This window comes from Sceloporus undulatus, chromosome 1 (assembly GCF_019175285.1).
Source record: "Sceloporus undulatus isolate JIND9_A2432 ecotype Alabama chromosome 1, SceUnd_v1.1, whole genome shotgun sequence".
Classification (NCBI taxonomy): domain Eukaryota; kingdom Metazoa; phylum Chordata; class Lepidosauria; order Squamata; family Phrynosomatidae; genus Sceloporus; species Sceloporus undulatus.
In genome coordinates, this window is record NC_056522.1 from 212,907,509 (window position 1) to 212,930,232 (window position 22,724).

Sequence of the window (22,724 nt, forward strand, 5' to 3'; positions counted from 1 at the left end):
ACCAACCATGGAAGGAATGCACAAGTATTAATGGCAAAGGATTGCCTCTGTGTATTCTGTATTTGGATTTTATCAAGACTTTGGCATGGTGAGCTGGAGAGAAAGACAAACTTGGTGATTGGATTTTCTAGTGCAACGTAGCCAAAATACTGTATGTTTAGACTGTAAATACTCTGATTTTTACATCTAGTTTCTTCTGTCATACAAAAGTGATTCAAATAATTTTATGGTGTACTGCTGTTTGTGTCTTGTCTTCTTGAGTGTGTGACACAGTTTACAATTTCTCTTTATATGTTATTTTACCATTCTTTTTTAAAGAGAGCAAAAAGGAACTATTATAAAACAGAGGGGTATTTTAAATTTTTTACTTCACCTTCGTATAAGAGAATTAAATATTCTGGATTGCATCCAACAGGTTGTGTCTACTAACAAAACAGATTATCTTCCTCTTCCACAGTCCTCAGTGTGCCCCCAACATTATTATTATTATTATTATTATTATTATTATTATTATTATTATTATTATTATTATTATTATCTTTATTTATGAAGCGCTGTAAATTTACACAGCGCTGTACATGCAATCTTTTTAGTTAGACGGATCCCTGCCCTCGGGCTTACAATCTAAAAAGACATGACACAGAAGGAGAAGGGAGTGGTGGAGGGAAAGGGTAAGAGGTTACATCTGTTCTAGAGGTTGGGGGAACTCTTCAGATGAGTTAGTGGCATAGTAGTTGCAGAGAAAAGGGAAAATAGAATACTGTATGGTGGAGGTCATGGTTATCTCTAATAGTACATTCCCAGTTATTATCTTTACTTCCAGAAAGTGGGACATTTGTAATTAGAGTTTGAAATCATACCAGCCAAACTCAAAGGGCCAGTATCAGTTCTATCTTATCAGGACCCTGTACATTCAGATGCAAACTCTCAGTTACAATAAATGTGAGGTTGGGCAGCTAGATAAAGTTAATTTAGACAATGTTAATTGTAGCATTGTAAAGAAAAGATAATTGTGTATGTAGCAGCGACAGGAGCAGGGGGAGAGATCAACTGATTAATAGTAAAAGGTTTCAGGATGTTTGTTCAGAAAATATTTTCACTGAATTATTTAATTAATTTATCCTGGCCCCTTGGTTTGGCCAAGGAATTTAACTGAGCTTGGACAATCAAGTTCAGGGATAGAATAGTTTCTTTTGCTTTTGAGGATCAAGGACTGTATAGTTTTGTTAAACTTTAAAGACTGTATAGTTTTGTCAAACTTTGGGGGAATTCAGCACTTCTAGAATCCAGGTTGTTCCATTGATTTTAATTCTTTTCACTGATTTTATTGTTTTGGAATTTTTGTTCTGTTTCAGACGGAAAGGCAAGCCTAAAGCTCCTCTTCCTCCATCAGAGAAAAGAATCACTGACTGTTCTTTTGATGACTCAGAATTAACTAACTTCACTATGGAACAAAAAGAGAACATAATTGACAGGAACATTGAGCTGTCTGTGGTTCTCCCAGGGGATGTGATCAAGTCCACAACCGTTAATGGCAGGTATGTTGAAAAAAGAGTTCATGCTGTTTTGCAGTGTATCACTGAATTCCAAACTAAATTTTCAAAAAGACTTTTTAAAAGCTATAGGTATTTTAGATGTTACAAGAATTTCTCCACCTTCTGAAAGCATACTAAGCAGTAATCATTTAAAATCACAATATTTTCATAAAGCAAAATACAGCAGAATCAAAACAGGATGAATAAAATCAGCTTTTGCATTAAAATGTTATCTGACAAAATAGGGCTGGTGGAATTAAAAAAGGATTTACAAGCTGGTGGAGGATCATTTAACATGGGCCATATAAACCTGGTGATACACTCCACAGTTTATGTCAACTCAGAGGACCCTAATTCTTGTCACACCCGATCATGCATCCATGATGGGCAGAATACAGAAAAAAGGGATTTACCAGCAGATCTTAAGCAGGAGGCAGGTTGTTAAAAGAGGATACAACAGCAGGAAGTGTATTCAAAGGGTATTTATGAAATGTTGATTTCAGTACACCTGTGGTGAGTGGAATTCCATGTATGTGTACATTGTAATACAGTGAGCACAAAATGTGTGTCCTTCATGCACACAAGATTTGGTTACCTTGAAATATGACAGGGTCTTTAAGTGTATGTGTATGCATGTGCATGTGACTGCGCACATCACATTTTCCCCCCAGAATTATTTTTTAAACATCTTTTGCCTCATGAAGAAGCCAGTGAAGCTTTGAAAGCTTGCATGATGTGTTTTATGCATTTCATTTGGCAGATAAAGGTATTGCACTTCTGGGGAATTTGTATTTTGTTGTACTTTACTAGTTAGTTATTCATAACATAGGATTTGGGGGTTTCGTTGCTTTCAGGCCTGAAATTTGGACTGGTAGAAGTATTCCATTTTAGTTTAATATTTCCTGAATATTTGCTTGAAAAGAAAGTCAAACAGTAATTCTTTAAGAGACAGTCATTCATTTTCTATATAAAAAGAAGGGAAGGTGTGGGAGTCAATGAGTTGCAGCAGCTGTAAAACTAAGCAATACACACACACACTCTTTCTACTCTTTTCTGGCACATAGGCACAATTATACAGAAGGTACATGCATGGAGATATGAGTAGCTGCTTCAGAACTAGTTGTGTTGCTGCAGGGATTGCCAACTGCATCCTGCACTCCTTTTGGACCTTGGCCACATGGTTACTGGCACTTAGAAAGTTTTCATCACCTGATTTTGTAATGGCATCCAATGTAACATATATTTTGTCATTACTGTTCCTAGTTCAGTTTACAGTGCCATCACACCTCAAGGGCACGACCAGTATATCTTCAGTCAGTATCTCAGTAAAACTGTCTTGACTTGACTTGACTTGACTTGAGCATCCATGGAGTTTGCTATCCATGGGAGGTTCTGAAACCAAACCCCAGGCAGGGGTCCACCATATTCACACTCCACATTGGCTAGCCTGTGTAACTAATTGTTCAAGGTTGGAAGAATGACTTTAAGTAAGGATTGGCCTGCCACTCTATGCCTGTGAGAGGATAGTAATTTTCTCCAAAATGGGCTGTATTTTGTTGATGCTGTTGAATGGTTTCTGCTGGAGATGTAGGTGACAATTTATAATATTATATTATTTTCTGTTTTGGTTCTGTTTCCTAGTAGCTTGTTCTGGGAACAAGTCTTGCCTTGCCAGTTGTTTTTTCACTTCATTTAGTAGATGCTATGGTAATTCCTTGAATTCCTCTCCCAGGTATTCAAACATATGTGATTCTATTGGAGACTTGGCTATAGACAATAGATTTGATCATGTGTTCCAGGTGGAAGCAAATCTGTATGTATAGTAAACCATGGGTTTTTGAAGTAACTTGGTGCTTATATGTGCATTATGTAATTGCACACTGGTGTTGAAAAATGAATTTGCTGTGTGGATTGTTGTAGTCTCAGGGTAGGCTGCTGAACTTCTAGGGGAAATTCTCATGTGATTAAATTCCACAAGTCCAGATGATGAAGATGTCACAATGTATCCCAGGTAGAGGTTTTGGGTTACAGGAACTGAGGAAGCTTTTTTTTTTTGCCCCCATGGGAGACATGAATATGTTTGAATATGAAGGCAGATGAGCTGTTGAGATGAAGTATTATTAATTCTTTTTCTTTTTCTCCTCCTCCTTCTTTGTATCCTCCTTTCTCCCCAAAATTGAGACTCAAAGCAACTTATAATTTAAAAGAATGGTACAATTAAAAGCATACAAAAAGTGAGCATGAAACTAGAATAAAACTATTCACAATATTAAAAGAAAGCACAACTCAAGTTAAAAAATAAAATGAAGTTTTAAAAAGATAAAAAGCTATTTAAAATAGTTCAGTTTAAAATAATAACAGCATGCCTAGCCTATCCAAATAAAAAGATTTTAGCCAGCCTGAAGTATGACTACAAAGTGACAAGAGTTCAGTGTGCTCTAGACCTACTCAATTACTTATAGCCAAGCAGTAGAATATGAATTTGACTTTTTTCAGGAAAAGGAATTCTTTTTGTTTGTGTATTTCTTCCAGTTTATCTCTTTAAAAAAAGAATTATGAGAAGTACTTGAATTTGGCAGTCCCACAGTTGTTGAGATTTAAAACAAAATTTTAAACTCAACATGGTAGGGACTCGGTTGTGGTGGATTAAGTACTAGTTTTTCTCCACTGGACAGATTCAAAAGCAACAAAACACTTTTTGTACCTCTTCAATTGCCTCTGGGTTGCATCTTGCCTTTCAATCACCAAGAGTTAAATTGGTGTCCTAGTATTTTAAGCAAGTAAACATCAGTGTGCTCCTAAGTATTAAATAGTTTGCCTCTGCTTCTCTCCCTCCCTCACCTTTTTCTGCTGAAATTATTTTAGTAAGGCAATCATTCATTTTATAAGGTATGTTTTGCTTGTTTGTAAACTCAGTGAGTAATATATTGGAGCAGAAATCTGCTAGTCAGCATGCAGCTCACAGACACAGCAGTTGACCCTCAAAAAGTAGGCCTGGGGAAGAAGAAGCATGGAATGTACTTTTTGCAGCAATCCTTGGCTTTTATGCTATTTGGTAGTCTCTTTCATTGAAATGTTTATTGAGTCTCACATTCAACAAGGCCCTTTTTATAATTGAGGGAGACATTGTGTAAGCTGTTCCAATTAGTAAGTGGAAAAATTATTTCATCATAATCTCTGCTATTCATTATCAGGGTTGACCTAAGAGCAACTTTAAAGCTACAGATTAAAGTTTCTGTGTGGAACAGGACTATGCAGAAGCTTAACGCAAGTAGGAATGTTGTTTTTGTAGTCACTGAGGCATTCTACAATTTTTTTGTCTTGTGCAGGTATTCAGGTTCTCTTTGCAGCAGCATTTTGAGTCCTGTAGTTGCGTTTTGTCTACCCCTGCATCAGCTGCTGAAAGCGAATCATATTTTGAACAATCAAATATCTGAACACAATGAAAGGAGATTTTTTTCAAATTTCTAATAGGAAAAATGCTGCATTTCTTGTAGAAGAGCTTTGTCTTTGTATATACCTTGTCTTAGGTATTGTGTATGAGATGAGTCAAGAATGAAAACAAGTACCGTACATTCCAGTTAATTTTCAAATGATATAGACTAATCAAGGGATTAATTACTTTTGTGTGAAAGAATAATTAACACAATTCAGTTAATTTGCAGAGATTTCAAAGCAGTTGTGCTTAATGGCATCTGCACTAACAGTTTATGTTAAGCCCTACAAGTAAAAATAATATGCTTTGCAATAAAGGCTATAAATTATAGACATAATATACCAGAATTTACTTTTGTAAATGTAAATGCCTTTGATTTTCATAATTTTCATAGACTATGTGTACATAAATAAATGGGGTAAATAACTAAACTCAGAAAAGCAGTGATGAGAAGCATGCAACAAGATATTGCTAATCAAACAATACTGTCACATATTTAAATCTGGTGAAATTCAACTGACTATTTGGTAGAACTTTTTTTACTTTGGAACTTGAATGTGTTTTCATGTATGTATGTTGAAGTTTCTTATGACAAAAATTCTGTGATCAAAATCTGTTATGCTGTGGTTTTAGTCCAACAATTTTCTTTTGTATGAAAACAATAATTTCCTTTCTGGGATGAAAAATGGGAAAGACTTACCTGTTGGCATATAACTATTTTGCACAACTCTTGTTATTATAGGTATGATTAACATTTTTGAAATGAAAGTGTTCCCAGAGTCACCAGAGTAGCTCTTAAATGGGTGGGGATGTGTCTCTGTGTGTGTGCAGACAAGAGGCTGTTTCAAGGGTCGCTGTGTCCCAGTGATACTGTCTTCAAAGTGTCTACCTTCTGTGAATTGTGCTTTATGTGATGTTTGTTTTTCAGATCTATAAGCTTGTATGACAAGAAAGCAGTAGGTATTGTCAGTGGCTGCTTTTGCTTAATGACTGTGGGGAAATTTATAGGCACTTTTACTTTCCTTTCAGCAAACCAATGATGGACTTACTGGTATACCTTTGTGCACAATACCGTTTAAATCCATCAAGCCACACTATAGACCTGATGTCAGTAGAGAAGAAACAGATCAAATTCAAACCAAATACACCCATTGGGATGCTTGAAGTCGACAAAGTGATTTTAAAGCCAAAACAGATGGATAAGAAGAAACCCACTCCTGTTATCCCAGAGGTGAGATTATAAAATGTCACAATTATTCTTTCTCCTGTCTTCTTTCTGCAAGCTTTTTATAGGTCACATTCTGAAGACTCTGGAGGGAGCATAATTTAGTAGTATTACTTAGATTTGTTCATAAAATTCAGTTTTGAAAGTTATTGGAAATTAGGATACATTTGTCAAAAGTTTTGCCTTGGCTGCTGTGCAAATACGATCTTGCACAATTTAGACATAGGAGTTCTACGTGAGACATAACCATACATGCCATAATTTTTTGCTTGTATCCTTGATGGCTGGGAAAGGAGGATACCTATTTTTACTATGGGCTCCTAATATCTGTAATCTGCTATAAGGAGTGGTGCTGGGCAAGCCTTGCCTTTTGGTGAGGACAAAAAGTTTTTCCTGTCATGCTCTGAGTTCTCTTTCTCTCTGGAAGGTCAAATTACTTAAGTATGGGCAACTGTGTGGGATTCCCTCAACCACGTCTTCAGGCAACTTAACTCCTAAAAAGTGCCCAAATAAATTTCTTCCAGGCAAAATGGTGCCCAGCAGTGACATTGCATCCCATCCAGTTGCCAGGTTGGCTAGGATATGACCTCAAGAGGGAGGTATGGGGCGATTTTTAGAAGTTTTTGAGGGGATTTTTCATTATTGGTGTGCATTTTCATGCACCTGAGATAGTGTTGGTATGATTTTGTGTTAAAATCATAATGATTCCACCTTCACTGCTCCTGAACTAAAGGGTGTAACTGGTGTGAGTGGGGACAGGTCTGGATCTTTCATTCATTGTTTACTCTAGAATAAATAAATCGGACTGAATTTGAACATAAACCCTGATGTATATGTGGAGGGCCTTTGTTGTGGTTCCAGAAATGAGGTAATAATACCGTAGTTTGGTAGCTAGCTGTTTAAGGTCATCATCTAATCTGGCTGTGAATTGTTGTAAGAAACAGTTTAAAAATAAGAGAGAACTTTGAGAGCTGACTGCAAGGAAACAGTGTTCCAGTTCAGCTCAGAATTGCTGATATTTCAAATTGTGGCCTGTCTGAATGAATTGTGACTCATAATGGGATAGCCTTAGTTAAGTATTGGTTTTTTTGTTGAGAAGAATATGGGATACAGATAAATGCAGAATATTACAGAAGGCATTGCAAACATTAATAGTATGGATGTTCAGAGGGAGCGCGGGGGGTGTACCTTTAAAAAACAAATCAGCTGTAATTTTGGATGGTATTCAATGGATGTTTTTTTCTCTGGCTTCAGCAAACTGTAAGGGTAGTAGTAAATTACAAGAAGACACAGAAGACTATTGTCAGAGTTAGCCCTCATGTACCACTTGAAGAGCTCCTGCAAATTATCTGTAGCAAATGTGACTTCGATCCTTTGCACACTGTGTTGCTGAAGACCTACCAATCCTCCGAGACACTTGATTTGACAAAATCCCTCAATGACCATGGACTCAGAGAATTATATGCAATGGATATCAGCAGAGGTAAGATCGATGGAATTGACTTTCTTCCATTTGTTATTAGAGGGAAAGCAGGAATTATGGAGTTTTGCTTATAATTTTATTTACAGTTCTTTCCCTTTTTTATTATTGTTATTGAATATTAAAAACCATAATACATTAATTACTTTTTAAAAAAATAAAGAATATATACATGGCCTTGCAGAAGTGTTCATCCCCCTCCTTTGACTTTTCCATATTTTGTTGAGTTACAATCTGGGATTGAAATGCATTTAATTGCTACTTGGTGTACACATTATATTTAATGCTATGAAAATGCAAAATATTTTTATCATGGCATAAAAGTTAGCTAAAAAAACCAAACTGGCACTTGTTGGTTGCATAAGTGTTCACTATCCTTCCCTTGAGGCAATACTTGATAGAAGCACCTTTGGCAGCAGTTAAAGCTGCAAGTCTTCTTGGGTAAGTCTCTATCAGCTTTGCATGCATGGATCTTGTGATTTTTGGCCTTTATTTGCAGCAAAATTGCTCCAGTTCTGTCAGGTTGGATGATGACCATTGGTAAACAGTAACTTCCATGTCTTGTCAAAATTTTTCTATTAAATTGAGGTCTAGGCTTTGACTGAACTGTTCACAGACACACAGTATTTTATTTTATTTTAAAAACTATTTCAGTGTTACTTTGGCTGTGTGTTTAGAGTCATTGTTCTGGGGAAAAGTGAATCTCGGCCTCAGTCCTAGGTCCCTTACAGATTGAAACAGGTTTTGCTCAAGAATGGCTCCAAATTTAGATCCATCCATCTTGTTCTCATTCCTAACAATTTCTCCAGATTCTGCCAAGGTAAAGTGTCCCCACAATATGATGTTGCCATCACCAGGCTACACTCTACGATCTGCATTCTTATTTAAGTGAGCACATGTTTTTTTCTGTTTGTAAACCATTTTTGCCATCTACATTTGTCAAGACAGGAACTGACCATCTCATAAATAGATATATTTTCTCCTATCCCCACTTTTCATATAATTTATTCAGATGAAGGGTGAGGAACATGTGATGTGGTGCACAAAATAACTGGATTCCAGTTACTTTGTTGGACTCCAGTTCCCATTAGTCCATGCCAGTGTAGCCAATGGCAAGGTATTGATGGAAGTTGTAGTCTGGAATTACAATTCCCATCAACCCACAATTTGGAAACCACAGGTTGCTCACCCCTGATTGGGACCATGGTTAATGCTGTATCCTAAAATATATTTTAAGTGTATATGTTGTACTTAACAGAATCTCTTACTTGTGAAAATGAAGAAAGAACAACAAAAATACACAGAGTCTTTAAAAACATGGTTTTATTGTTTTGGTTTGAAAAAAAAGCTCAGTGTTTGAGGTGGCAAGGAAGCCTTATGAATCCTGAGAATCCTGGCTTTCATTCTTTTAAAAATATTCACAGCTAACTGGCCCTCCATTTCTGGTAATGCATTTTGGTATGAGAGCTTGGCTTTTTTATATCATTGCTTTCAGATATACACCTCTAGTGTAGCTTATTTGTTTGCAATTATAACATTTGGTAGGGCTTTCACTGCTGATTCTGGAAGTTAAGCCAGCCCATAGTGCACCACAAAGCCATCCTTGTCTAAAGTACAAGATGTTCTTTCTTTCTACATGAAATTTGATAGAAAGGATCACTTCACACTCTTACGCATTTTAAGAACTTACTTGTATAGCCTTCTGCATCTTTGCTGAAACTCTGATAAAGGACTTCTTCAGGAAACATTTGTCAATTACAAATACATTTCTTTTTCTTTCTGTCTCTCTCTAGCCACACCAACTACTGAGTTCAGCTTTTCATCTTTACAAGGTGAGCTGTTCTAATTTCATAGAGTGAATACAGAACATGGGGGTTGAAAAGCACAAGCATAATTCAGAGTAAACAAGTATCTTCTAATATGAGTGATGTTTACCTAGACTAACCTTACAAGAGTGGGTAGGTAACACAGATTTTTGTATAATGCTTTGGTGTGCCTAACTTAGTACAGCTTCTGAATAGTCACCTGGCTACTGAACAGAATGAAATTCCTTCTTTTTTAAGGCTTATATCCAGTTCTGTACTCTCTACAGGCTCTTCAATCTAGTGGCAGCTTCCATGAGTACAAATGGAGTAGGTAATTTTTGCTGGTATCCCCATGCAGCCCTCTGCAAACTCCAAAAATCTGCTCCAGAGAGTTAGGGAAACTCTTTTGGTATATGGTGAGGGATGACATCTTTCTTCAGGACAAAGAGAATGAAGAAATCACCCTTATCCCACGCCATTTTTTGCCCATATAATATGTGCTGCTAACTTTAAGAACCATCTATTAGTGCAAAGCCACATTGCAATTTGACATGGATGCTGGTACACACTACTCAGTTGCTTCTGCTTATCTTCTCTTGTCCATAGATAAATAGTGAACAAATTGTGGTTTCTTTGAGGGGGGGGAATTAAAATGCACCATGCAAGCTTTCACTGGCTTCTTCATCAAGTAGGTGTTGGACATCATGTGTTTTTCATGATTTTTTACATTGTTACCTGATGAAGACGTCAGTGAAGCTTTGACATATTGCATTATGTAGTTTGTGCATTTTAGTTGACCTAGTGAAAGTATCCCTCTTTTGTGGATTTTGTATTTTGTTGCATTTTGCTTAATGACCAACAGGGCTACCTGAAATTGTTTACCCTTATATTTGAACTGGGAAATCTAGGTTATGTCTCCCTAGACAAGAGAAAAGTAATAACTAAGAACAAACTGGTGACATACAAGGCCAGGATCTCTGGTCTGCACATACTTTCCTGTTAGTAATGCAGTGGTTGTCAGCCTTTAGTCCCCCTGATCTCTGTGATCTTAACTCCTGGCATCCCTGACCATTGGCCAAGCTGGCTGGGATTGCAAAGAGTTGAAGCTCAGTCTATCTGGAGAACTACTGCAATGTTGCATTGTTGGTAGAAGGTTGGTGGACCTTTGCTTTTGGAAGATCTGTAGTTTGTTTAGCCACTAATTTGCAAGCAGAGCCAAGTGGGAGTTACCACCATACACTAGGAGAGTGACCTTTGCTTTTGAAAGGTCTGTAGTTTGTTTAGCCGTTGATTTGCAAGCAGAGCCAAGTGGGAGTCACCAGCCTGCACCAGGACAGTAGCTTAACCACAGTAAGGCTGAGTTCATCAGAATTCAGACTTTATGTGATGACCAAATAAAGCCAATGAGATACACTACATTCTGCAGCTAACCAATCTTACACAGGTTAATATTATATTAGTATTTATTTCAACCATTTTTGGTTGAAGCACTACATTTCTATTGTGGTAGTAAACGTAAGGGTAGAAGATTCACTCTGTATTGCCTTCATTTCAGAATGTTTACAAAACTTTACTGTAATTGTGATTATTTGTCTGGATAAGAGATTTATTATCCACACGATGAACATCAAGAAAGATTTAAAAACCTACTTAGTACCATATTTAGACTGGGATGCAATTTCCCTTCAGCTAGGCTATATTATTTATTATGGCTTAAATTCAGTTGCTGGTCAGCATGTCAATATCTGTGTAAATCTGTTGGTTGTATGAGTCTACTTAATTAGGGCTAATGGTTGAATTTAGACCTATAATGCCTATGAACTGCTAAAAGACACCTAAATTGACTTAACTGCCTTTAGGAATGCTATATAGTTGCAAACTAACAGTACGTCAATTAAGCAATCAGTTTAAAAATAGATTCCTTTTTAGATGCAAACTTTTTTTTTCCTTTTGTGGTATTTATCATTGTAATTTTTTGTGAAAAGATAAATGAATTCCATTTATCCATTTGACACAGGCAGTGTTTTTGTACTATTTAAATGAAATTTTGTCATTGAAATTTTATATGTGCAGAGGGATACTTATTATCTTATATCTCACTAAATAAAATTTGTTCCAGTTTTTAGGAGAGTAATAGAAATAATATTAAAGGGGTGTGTGTGTTTTATTGTTAGCAAGCCAGTTCATATAAAATTGAATATCAAATTATTTTTTCTTTTATTTTTAGATTCTCAGAATATGCAAAATTCAGACATTTTAAAGGAGAAAGAAAATAAAGGATTCTTCAGTTTTTTTCAGCGAAGCAAGAAAAAACGAGAACAAGTAAGAAACATCATCTGTGCAATTAAGAATGAAGAGAAACAAAATGACACTATCGATAGTCTGTCCTCCCATTATATTGGGATTGGCAACAGAATTTATGTTTTGCTGTATTATATTCAAACAGACTAGGCTTAGTGTCAGTCTGTCCCATTATTTCATTTAATTTTTGCCTTGATGATGTCTGGGCACCTCATTTTACTCTCTGATAGTAACTGGAAAAATACATGTATCTCTGGGGAGAGGGTGTTGTTTTTTGCTTCCCTAGTAATATTTCCTTTGGTCGGGGTAGGCAGCATTTGAGTCACATGTACCACTTGCCTATTTTTGCAGTCCTTCCTGTCACTGTGGCAAGGGTGACAGCAAAAGTGAGCAGCTTCCTTTTAAATGCCAACTGCTTCATGCCACATCTCAATGGCTGCAGCAAAACTGGATTTTACTTCCTTTGTGAAGACATATACCTTCTTTTGTATTGAATTGCACTTTCCTAGAAGCACAGTTTAGGTAGAAAACCTTATTTCCTGGGGAAGTTGCTGTTCTGCCACTACTTCCACACCACTGAATTTTGGTGGCTCAGTGGTCTATAAAAGAAGGTTCAGCAGTTCAGCAGCAAGGTTCAGGCTCTAGTCAGTTGTGCGGGGGTTCATGCGCTCCCACATGCCTACGCCTGTATTACATTTTAAATAATATAATACAGTGGTACCTCGGGTTACGAAATTAATTCGTTCCGCGGCTAATTTCGTAACCCGAAAAACCTTCGTAAGCCGAATTGCCATAGGCGCTAATGGAAAAAATAGCTCTCTGCTGCCCTCCGGTGGCGGCCTTTCCATTTAAAACAGCGCCGGGGTTTTTTCGTAACCCGAAAAAACCTTCGTAAGCCGAAACAATAAATCCCTATGGGATTTTTTCGTATCCCGAAAAATTCGTAAGCTGGGTAATTCGTATCCCGGGGTACCACTGTATGCCTCATCCTGGAGTATTGTGTTCAGTTCCAGGTACCTCATTTTAAGGATATAGATAAGTTGGAGCAGTTTCATTAGTACAAAGAGCAAAATATAAGAGGAGAGGTTGAAAGAGCTGAACAAGTTCAGCTTGATGAAGAGAAGACTGAATGGTGACATAATTGCACACTTTAAATATGTCAAGGGCTGCCACATGGGAGGAGGGGCAGGCCTGTTCTCTGCTGCCCCTGAGGGTAGAAACAGGTCTAATGGTCCCAAATACATGTATAGGAGGGTAGATTTTGATTGAACATTAGAAGGAATGTTCCAAATAAGAATGGTTCAGCAGTGGACTCAGTAGTCAAGAGAGGTGGTGGGGTCACCTCTGGATGTCTTCAAAAGGCTGGTCAGCTACCTGCTGGTGGATGCTTCAGCTGAAGTTCCTGCATTGAGCAGGGCTTTGGATTCAGTGGCCTATAAGGCCCCTCCCAACTGTGTGCTTCTATGTGTACTCAGAAGGAAGTCCCATTTGGTTCAGAGGGATGTGTTCTTATGCAAATGTGGATTTTTAAAAATGTATTTTATTTATTTAATTTATATTTTCCCCAGAGTGGAGGCCAAGGTGGCTCAAGGCAAATTGCAGTACAGCATATTGTCCCTCATGTTCCAGGGGCCTTTTTTTTTTTTTTACTTTGATCTGCAAAATGTGCTCGTTAGACTTGAATTTTTACAACTACTCTTACAACTATGGCAGCTCAACATTTACTTTTCTCTTGACTTGTAGCCACTAACTATGGCCTCACATACATTGCTAGCAAGATGGGAGCTACTTGCCTTTAATGATATTACATGTAGTTACAGAAACTTTTTGCGTTAACCGTCTTCTCATAGCTGTTCAGATGTCAATAATGTTAATAATAATAATAAGGCCCACGAGAATGGTTCCTGAATTCAGTTTATTGTAATGAAATACTCCATTTTTAGTGATGCAACATAAATGAATCTCAATAATTAAGACTGTGAATAAATGTTGTAAATCCCTGTTTGGCAAGTATCTATTAGATGATTTTTAACATTGCGTTTTGTTCTTCTCTTATCTTCTTCATAAGACTGCCAGTGCTCCTGCTACTCCATTAATAAGTAAGCCAAGGCCTGCCTCCGTCACAAAACCCAGTACCATTTCGAAACAATATGACTCAAACACCCTGCCATCTGAGATGCCAAAGAAGCGACGAGCACCTCTGCCTCCTATGCCTGCTTCTCAAAGTGTGCCCCAAGATCTTGCACAAACCCAGGATAGACCTACGTCGTGTGTGGTGAAATCTAGCAGTGTGGATGAAACTGACAAGGTTAGTTGTTAATGGTCTCATCTTTCCTCTTAATTTTTCTCTCTCAAACTAATTTCAGTTAAATTTCTGGATAGCTGTGAAACAACTCAGCAAGAAAATTCAGTAAGCATAATTTCTGAATAAACTGCAGTACGGGAGTTCACAATTTTACCTCCCTCCCATATACATACACCCTAAATGGTTTTCCATTTTTATTGTCAAAAGGATTATTTTTCATATGAATTTTGAAATTAAGATATGCTTTTTAGGTGAAGGTAAAATACTGTAAAAATATGAAAGCTTGAACATTTGGAAGGTGTTAAGATATTTTAGAACAAATTCAGGAACAGTGGTTTTAAGTGCAGTTAATTTTCCACTTCCTTTAAAATGTTACTTCAGTTCTTCAAAATGTTACTTTTCAAATTAGACCTCGAACACGTTTTTCTTTATTCAGCTCAATATTTTTTATGCTTGAATTAAGTATGGGAAGTTGATGGATTGCATTAGCATACTCAGTAACTGGAGAAGGATTAGGCATTTGTGACACTTCCAAATTTTGTTTTCTAGTCTTACTATTAACAACTGCAGTTAAATATGTTTCTCAGAAAAGGTGTCCTAAACAGTTCAGATCTTTATGTTAGTAAGAACAAGATGGGGTCCTGTGGGGAAAATCAAATTTTACTTGCTGGAAGAACATGGATGTCTAAAATGAATGTTTTTATCTTAATAAAATTGACTGCTTCTATAATAAAGCATTTTAATGAAGTTATGAAGCAGGCTGACAGGTCAAATATATCTACGGTATATAAATCCCAATGTGTTGAACTTATTCCAGGACAGTTTGTGGGGAAATTAATGCAGTGGGATATCTTATTTAAGCACAGATTGTCAATTGCAAATTCCAATTAAAGTTCAAAGCTAAATGTCTCAGTGTAAATTGGAGCACTGCATATTTGTGTTTCAGACATCACTTTGAATCTGGAATGAAAGACATCTTTTTTTTTAATACACAAGGCTACATGAGCATGTTAGAAAGATGAAGTAAAGAACTGAATGGTGGGAAAAACAGGCCCAAGAGATGAATTTAATGTAAGGCCCTTCAGAGAATATTATTTTTTTTACATCAGGCATACCATGAGCATTTCTTTTTCATTAAATCACAACCACCAGAGTGCGCTGTTTAATAGAGATTGGTGATTTTGTGTCTTCTGGATGAGATGATGCTCTCATTTCAACAAAAGGATATCTCAGTGAGCCTTCCCCCCCCCCCCCCCCCGAATGAAACAAACAAAACAGGATTCTTGGAATTGGCTTGGACAGTTACAAATGTGTAACTGCTAAAGTTACATAGCTACACAGTGATTAACAATATGATCTCCTCCCATTCCTATGTACTGGTAGCAATTGCTGCATTCTATGATATTCCTTCTCCTGTTGCTCAGGAAGCAGCTGACTGATGTTCCTACACCTAGTGTGCCGTGTTGCAATTCTCCCTCACACTGAAGATCACTTGGTGTGGGGAGGGGGGACTGTCAGCCAGCTGCTTCCCAATCTATGGGGACAGACCCCCATTGATCACAGTGGCTGCTGCCTGTTAAGTGGGGACTGAGGGACGTTCATGGTCTCTATATTGCCTCTAAACTAGGGAATATGTAGGGATAGTGAAAATGAAGCAGTTATGAATGTGTTACTCTAGGCTATGCATTCATAACTGCCCCAGTGAATTCTGGATGATATTTTCCTCTTCTAATTTCTACAAGAAATCAGAGTTTGGAAGGGTTACTTTTTTGCACTACAATTCCCCATATGCCCTGGCAAGCATGTTCAGTTACCCTCCTGATTGGCTTAGATTTTGGGAGCTGGGGTGTGTGTGTGTGTGTGTGTGTGTGTAGTAATCATATAAATATTCCCATGTTTGAGCTCCAGTCAAAAAGCAAAGTTCATGGCACATAAACCTGTTGAAATGGGTAGGCTCAAGTATAGCTGCTTCTTTGTTGGGATTGGTAGCTTTCATGTTGTGAAATACTAAAATCATCTGTAAAAGAATGACTTAGATTCAAAGGTCCCACACATAAATAGAAAATACTTCCACTTACACAACAGTAGGAGCCCCATTCCTCCTTCTTGGGCTGCCAAATTCCTATGCTGCTCCCCAGTCCTTAGAAACAGTAAGTGTGCAACTGTGTAAAAGGGTGAGGTGGGGAGGTGGTGGTATAGAAAGCCTTGTTCCATGATTAGAACTCCAGTCTTGGAAATTAGAATACAAGTCAATTTGCATTCTGTTTACTTCTTAGCACATACCATATTTTTCTGGTGTATCTCAGATTAATGTACAGTACTGTAATTTTCAAAATTGGTTTGCTGTCTTTCCTAATTGCTGAGTATTTTGAATCTTAGTATTACTTGTTCATTTTAAGATGTCCTCAATGTTGAATATATTTCCAGCCATAGTAGTTGTCTTAGAACAAAACTTAGTTGGTACAAAAATTGTCTGCATTTTTTTATACAAAAACCTTTCGGAGGCTGCACTAGTTGCAGATATCTCCCTTTTCCTTTTAATGTAAATTAGCAGAACAACACATAAATAGACTCAATCAAAGAAGCCATGACCCTGGGTTGGCAAGACCTGAGCAGGGCTGTTGATAACAGGGTAACATGAGGGCTTCTCTTATTGTTAGGGTCAGCAGTTAACAGCAACAAGCAGAAATATCCAGCTGTGAAAGGGTTAGAAATCCATTAGTCTCCAGTTGCCTTAGTGCTCTTTATTTATACCTCTGGTCTTTATTTTCTGTCTCTTTTTTGTCTTACTAGTCTTTCTAGCCTTACTAGTCTTTCTAACTGCAGTGCTTTTTCGTTCATTTTCTTTGCTCATTCTCTTTCTGCTTTAGTCGTCAGTAGGACCTTCTTTCCCGTCCCTCCACACAAACTGTTGAATTTAGGGGCCCTACATGAAAAAGCACCACACTGTCTAGATACTCTCTAGAGAAGTTACTATCCCAAGCCTGACAGCAGCTTCCTCTCTGGGATGGGAGGGCCATTTTCTACCTAAAGATGGCATTTCAGGTTCAGACAGATTTTAATTAATTGGAATTAATTAATTAATTAAAAACAGTTAGTGTTCCTTGGTATCCATGCCAAGCTTCAGATGTTTAGGTTTCATATTATTTGAACTCCAGCAAAGACAAGGACACAAACCAAGAAACATGTTATTTTATTCTTGCACCCTTGTTGTTTGGAATTAAGTTGTTTCAAAAAAACATTATAAGAGTGTGATCAGTGCAGCACCTCAGCATAGTCTGTGGTTACAACCATAGCTTGGAAAACAAGAAATAAGGCTCTCTTGCTGCATTGCCTTTATAGTAGATTGAACTGAAGTGTCCTTGTCCCAGCTTGCCTGCTTCTGATAAAGTGGGGCATTTATCCATGCCAGAATGGTAATATCAGAATAGCAAGAAAAACCAGCTAAAAAGAAACACTGTCTCTACTATTTATTGTAGTCTGTCTTCTCACAGTTTTAAATGGAAAACCTAAGAATCTAGTTACCCTCTTTTCATTTCCCCATCGTACTTGACAGCAATAGCAGGAAATAATAGTACAGTTGGTTTATGACATTGAGGGCTGCTGACACACATGAAAACCTGGGTCTTTTTTCTAGGTAATACCTGGGCATAGTTCTGACATAACAAGTGAAGAGGCATCCTTGTCAGGACTCTGTCACATTCAAGACAGACAAAGGGGCTCAGATAGTGCATAGTCTTCAATCTCTTGTGCATGGGTGTTTTCTCTCCTTCTGCCATATGTGAAATACATTCCACATGCAAAGACCTACATTCCAGGGTGAAGGCCCCTTCTGACTCTTTCGTTCTGTGTGGCTGGTGTGGGTTCTTAACTGGGTCCCTTTACTGGAGAAAGGGGGGGGGATAAATTAAGTAAACAAATAAACACAAGTGTACCTCAGTTAATGAAGTAGACATTTTCCTGGGCATTACTTCTTTAAAAGAAAATTTGGTATCAGACACAGGAATAACATGGAAAAAATAGTAATCAGCTACACAACAAAGAACACGTTTCAGAAAACTTTTGATACATGCTAATGATATTCACATGTGAAATGAAATAACTAGATCAGGTAAACCTTACATAAGTAAACATTTGAATCTTCTAGAGACCATTTGAGGACTTCTTCCAAAGTGCATCCAGGGATGTTTTCTTTCTTTCTTTCGCCAGCTTCCACTTTTCTCATGATTTCCATTTTAGTGGGCAAAATCATAAATCTGCGCTTTTAAAAAAAGAAACATACTGAGAGCAGCTGGTGAGACAGGCTTATCTGTTCTCTTTTCTTTATATTTTGCTGTTTGCGGATGCTCACTCAGTAAAGGAAGACAGTGAACAAATAAATCTAGGATCTGGATTTGCCACTCTGCCACTGACAGCTCTGAGGCAATGGTTTAGTTAGAACCAGCCATACCAATATCAGTATCACCTAGATAATGCAACTCTTAGACTGGATCTGCACTGCAAAAATAATCCAGTTTGACATTACTGTAAGTGCCCTGGCTCCATGCTGTAGAATTCTGGGAAATGTTGTTTTGTGAGAAATTTAGCCTTCTCTATCAGAGAGCTCTGGTGTTATGACAAACCACAGTTCCCAGAATTCCATAGCATGGAGCCATGACAGTTAAAGTGGTGTCAAATTGGGTTATTTTTGCAGTGTGGATGCAGCCATAGAGGAATAGCTCTCATAAATTACAATTTGCCAGCATTTTGGAGTTAAGTGAATATGGAAACACTTAGTGCAACATGTTAAACTTTACACTACATGTGAAAAACCAGATTTAGGAGAGAAAAGCCTTATTCCTGGCAAGCTACTTTATTTGCAGGGGATTTTAATTTTATTTTTGTATCGAGAATTCTTCAGTCTTTACAACCACATCTGTCTCAAGTAATTTTTAGAAATTTGCAAACACTTGCTTCATGGCATTAAAAACACGGAGTTGTGTTTTCCTGGGTATAAGATTAGTTGTGGCTCATTTAGCTTCAACACTGTTTAATCCTGTTTTATAAAAAAGGAGGTTACTGGTTAATCAGAATGACAAATAGGACTTTCTATTTAGCTTTACCCACTGCTGAAAATGATATCCCTGTTAAACAGTAATACAAGATTGCAGTTTGATTCACTTTCATTTGCAGTTAAATTTTACAGCTTTATGTATTTCATTGTAAAATCATTATTCTGAAAATAATGTTAATAGGCTTTTTCTCCACTAAAAAAATCTATGTTGAACAATATACAGTAGTGCCATTCATACTTTTAGATCCTAGGTCTTTTTTGTCTTTCTCCATTTACAAGCAGCAGTTGACAGTAACTGTTTTGCCATATGTCAGTGTTGTGACTGTCCAGAATTTCAAAGATGTACCAGTAAATGTTAACACTCAACCTAAATGCCATATTGAGATTCCATTTCTCTTTGTCTAGAGAAAATATTGTGCTGTGTGGAAAGTGTATCTATTAAAATGACAGCTTGCTGTTGCAATTCATGAATGCTACAAACTACAATGTTACAACATAACCATTTTTCAGTTTTGTGTCATTTTCTTATGATATTTGCTTTTCCCCCCTGCTCCAATTTAATTAATTAATTAATTAAATTTTCCAGTTTTGAAAGTCCCAAAGAAAAGCACTTTAAAAAAAGGAGCAAATTTAGTACAGTCTGCATTTTTTAAATGATAACCATAACCATAACTAACAAGGTCTACATATATAAACCAGGCTGCCTTAGATAGCGGTGGAATCTCCCTTGCTAGAGGAATTCAGAATGTGGTTGAACAGCCATCTTACAGGGGTGCTATATTTCATCCTGTATCCCAGCTCTTGCCTGTAAGGATTGCTTCAAGTCTTTGTTTCTATGATAGACCTTGCTACATCAGATTGAATATAGATTGAACTGGTTTATTAGCCATTATTTGTGGTCACCATTCCTCCCCCCATATTGTCTGTCATGTATCAGGGGACTGGGAGAAAGACAGGTTTTCTCTTAATTTATATGGGGTATGGAGAAGTTAAGAAACAAGTATATTTTCTTTGAGTAGGCTCTACTATTTCTAACTGCTCAATAACTGGTAGAAATGAAACTTCAAGGGTAAGGATCTTTGCTGTGTAAGGCGTCCAGCTTACCAGAAGGCTAAGGGTAGTCACCCCATGTGATCTGACAGATGTATATACTTTTCCACATGCAATTTTACATCCTTACATATAACATCTCTGTATGGCATTCTTTACAAGTTATGTTCTTCCATGCTTGGGGATGCACCTGGTCAGGAGGGCATGGAATTATAAGGCTTTGTGCAGTGACATCATATATCTCAAAAAGATTATACCTTTTTAAAAATTATAGTATGAAATATATAATAAATAATCATTTCAGTATTACATCTGAACATTATATTCAGTTGTACATATAATTTTCATGTTTGTCAATGATTGATGTCCATTTGTTGCTTTGTTGTACTTGAACATTCCTGTTCCATTTTGACTCTCAGTCTCCTCTCTTCCTCAGGGACTTTCAGGGATAGGAATAGTGAGAACAGGTTCTCTTCAGCTCAGTGGCACATCATCGGTGAATTCTTCTCTGAGGCGGGCAAAGCGCAAAGCACCAACACCACCTCCCAGAAAATTGCAAGCCCGAAGTGACAACAGCATTGAGACCGGTAACCTGTGTAAAATGTCTTGTTTTGCTAGGTTATACCAGTTCAGAATTTTATACTTTAACCCTCAGGGGATTCAGCCCTATTGGAGAGTAATGACTTCTAAGCTTTTGATTTGGTTTATAAGTACATTATATTAAAATAGGAGTTAAAAATGTATTTGGGAGAAACATGGTTGACAGAACAATAGTGAAAGGCATGTGGCCCTCCAGATATTGTTGGTTTGAAAGTCCCATTATCCCTAAACAGTATAGGGACTTGAATATAAGAGCTGCCTTGTACTATATCAGAGCACTTGTACACCTAGGCCAATATTGTCAACTTTTGACTGGTGGTGATAGACTGCCAAGGCTTTATGCAAAAGTCTTTCCTGGCCTTACCTGAAATCCATTATCTTCCCTGGAGGGGTCCCATCCAAAGGCTCTCCAGGCTCACTCTTGCTTAGCTTCTGAAAGCAGATGAGTTTGGGTGTGTTCAGGCTGGTATGGTGAGGGATGATTATAAATACAACTCAATATCAGCTGGAGGTCCCCATCCTTTTCTAAGATGATATATAGGCAGCTGAAAATTGTGTGGAAGTTTGCTTTTGACAAAATATACTTGTGGCCTGTTTATCTGTCTACTTTTAACAACATTTGGTCATGTTTACTTATGTTCATTTGATTTTGATTTTGTAAATAAGCAGAGGGAAACATTTCCTAAACTGCATTATCATTTCAGGATCAGAATCAGCAGAATCAGTTCATACCGAAGGCACTGCCAGAGAAAGATACTCAGAAGTACTATCTCTAACAGGTATTTCAGTGTAGTGTTTAATAAGAAACATGATCAGTTACATCTGAATACATTACCATAGAATTCTGTTCTTATCTCAGAATTTCCAAAATCCCAGTGTTCCTTTCTCACTCCCTTTTTTCAAAACCCCGTTGTCACCGTATTGTTCTAAATCAACCAAAATGCAGCTTCTTCTCTTCTAAATGGCTGTGGCTTGTCTTCAAATGCTGTGACTTAAAACATCCCATTTTTAAAATGGCTTAACTCACCACTCCTGCTTGCTGCTGCCTTTGGGGTGTCTTTTATTATGCTTAACATTTTTCAAGTGCAAAGTTGAAAGGTAGAGCTCCATGTTTAAGGGCATGTCTTTTGTTGTCCCTGTCTTTGTCAATGCTCATCATCATCATCATCTTGAGAGCAGTCCTAGGGGCTCTGATGGGGAGTGGTTCCCTGGGGAGTGAGTTTAAAGTTTTTTCTCTTGTGCAGTTTTCCTTCTGAAAACCAACCCATTTTCAGGGAGTGAGCATTTATTTGTAAACATTGACTGAAGCAGCTTAGAACTACTTTGCATGTAGCTCCCCCTACGGCCACAACCCACTCCTGCAACTCATCCATTTGGGATTTTATTGGTTATCATCTCCTCACTTTGCAGTGGAATGAAGAAATTTCCCTTCTCAAGTTTCCACAGATGGTTAAATGTTGTGTATGATAAACTGATCTTTACATCTCTTCCAGTTAAAATATATAGTTATGACTATACAGTTCTCCCTCCACATTCGCAGCCTTGAGATTCGTGGTTTCAATTATTCATGGGTTCAAGGCTTCCAGTCCCCCAAGATCCCTTCTCTCCCTGATCACTCCCTGGGATGCCCAGGGAGCAATTGGGAGGGAAGGGGTCTTGGGGGCTGGAGGCTCCTCCTGGCTTTCTCTCTCCGATCACTCCCTGGGGAAGGTAGTAATTTGGCTGGGAAAGAGACAGGGAGCTAATTAAAGGGATGGGAGGGTAGGGGGAAAAAGGAGCATATGCTCCTGCTCCTCTTTCCCTGCCCACCCTCCCTTTAACTAGTTTCTGAATTGGGGGTGGGTGGGTTAATTTGCAGGGTTTTTTTTTACATTTGCATGGGTCTTGTTCTCCCAACCCCTGCAAAGTAAGTAAGCACAATCAGACCTGTGGTA

At 37.6% G+C, this 22,724-nt stretch overlaps 1 protein-coding gene across 3 annotated transcripts in view; it reads left to right on the forward strand.

Moving 5' to 3' along the window:
* COBLL1 (cordon-bleu WH2 repeat protein like 1) overlaps window positions 1-22,724 on the forward strand; it is a 115,627-nt gene that overhangs the window by 75,474 nt on the left and 17,429 nt on the right. For all 3 annotated transcript variants that reach the window (XM_042461205.1, XM_042461223.1, XM_042461214.1), the window contains exons 2-9: window positions 1,356-1,538; window positions 6,001-6,202; window positions 7,451-7,679; window positions 9,470-9,508; window positions 11,709-11,803; window positions 13,851-14,090; window positions 20,627-20,777; window positions 21,495-21,569. In XM_042461205.1, the coding sequence (XP_042317139.1) occupies window positions 1,356-1,538; window positions 6,001-6,202; window positions 7,451-7,679; window positions 9,470-9,508; window positions 11,709-11,803; window positions 13,851-14,090; window positions 20,627-20,777; window positions 21,495-21,569 (1,214 nt within the window). The remainder of the gene's footprint in view (window positions 1-1,355; window positions 1,539-6,000; window positions 6,203-7,450; window positions 7,680-9,469; window positions 9,509-11,708; window positions 11,804-13,850; window positions 14,091-20,626; window positions 20,778-21,494; window positions 21,570-22,724) is intronic.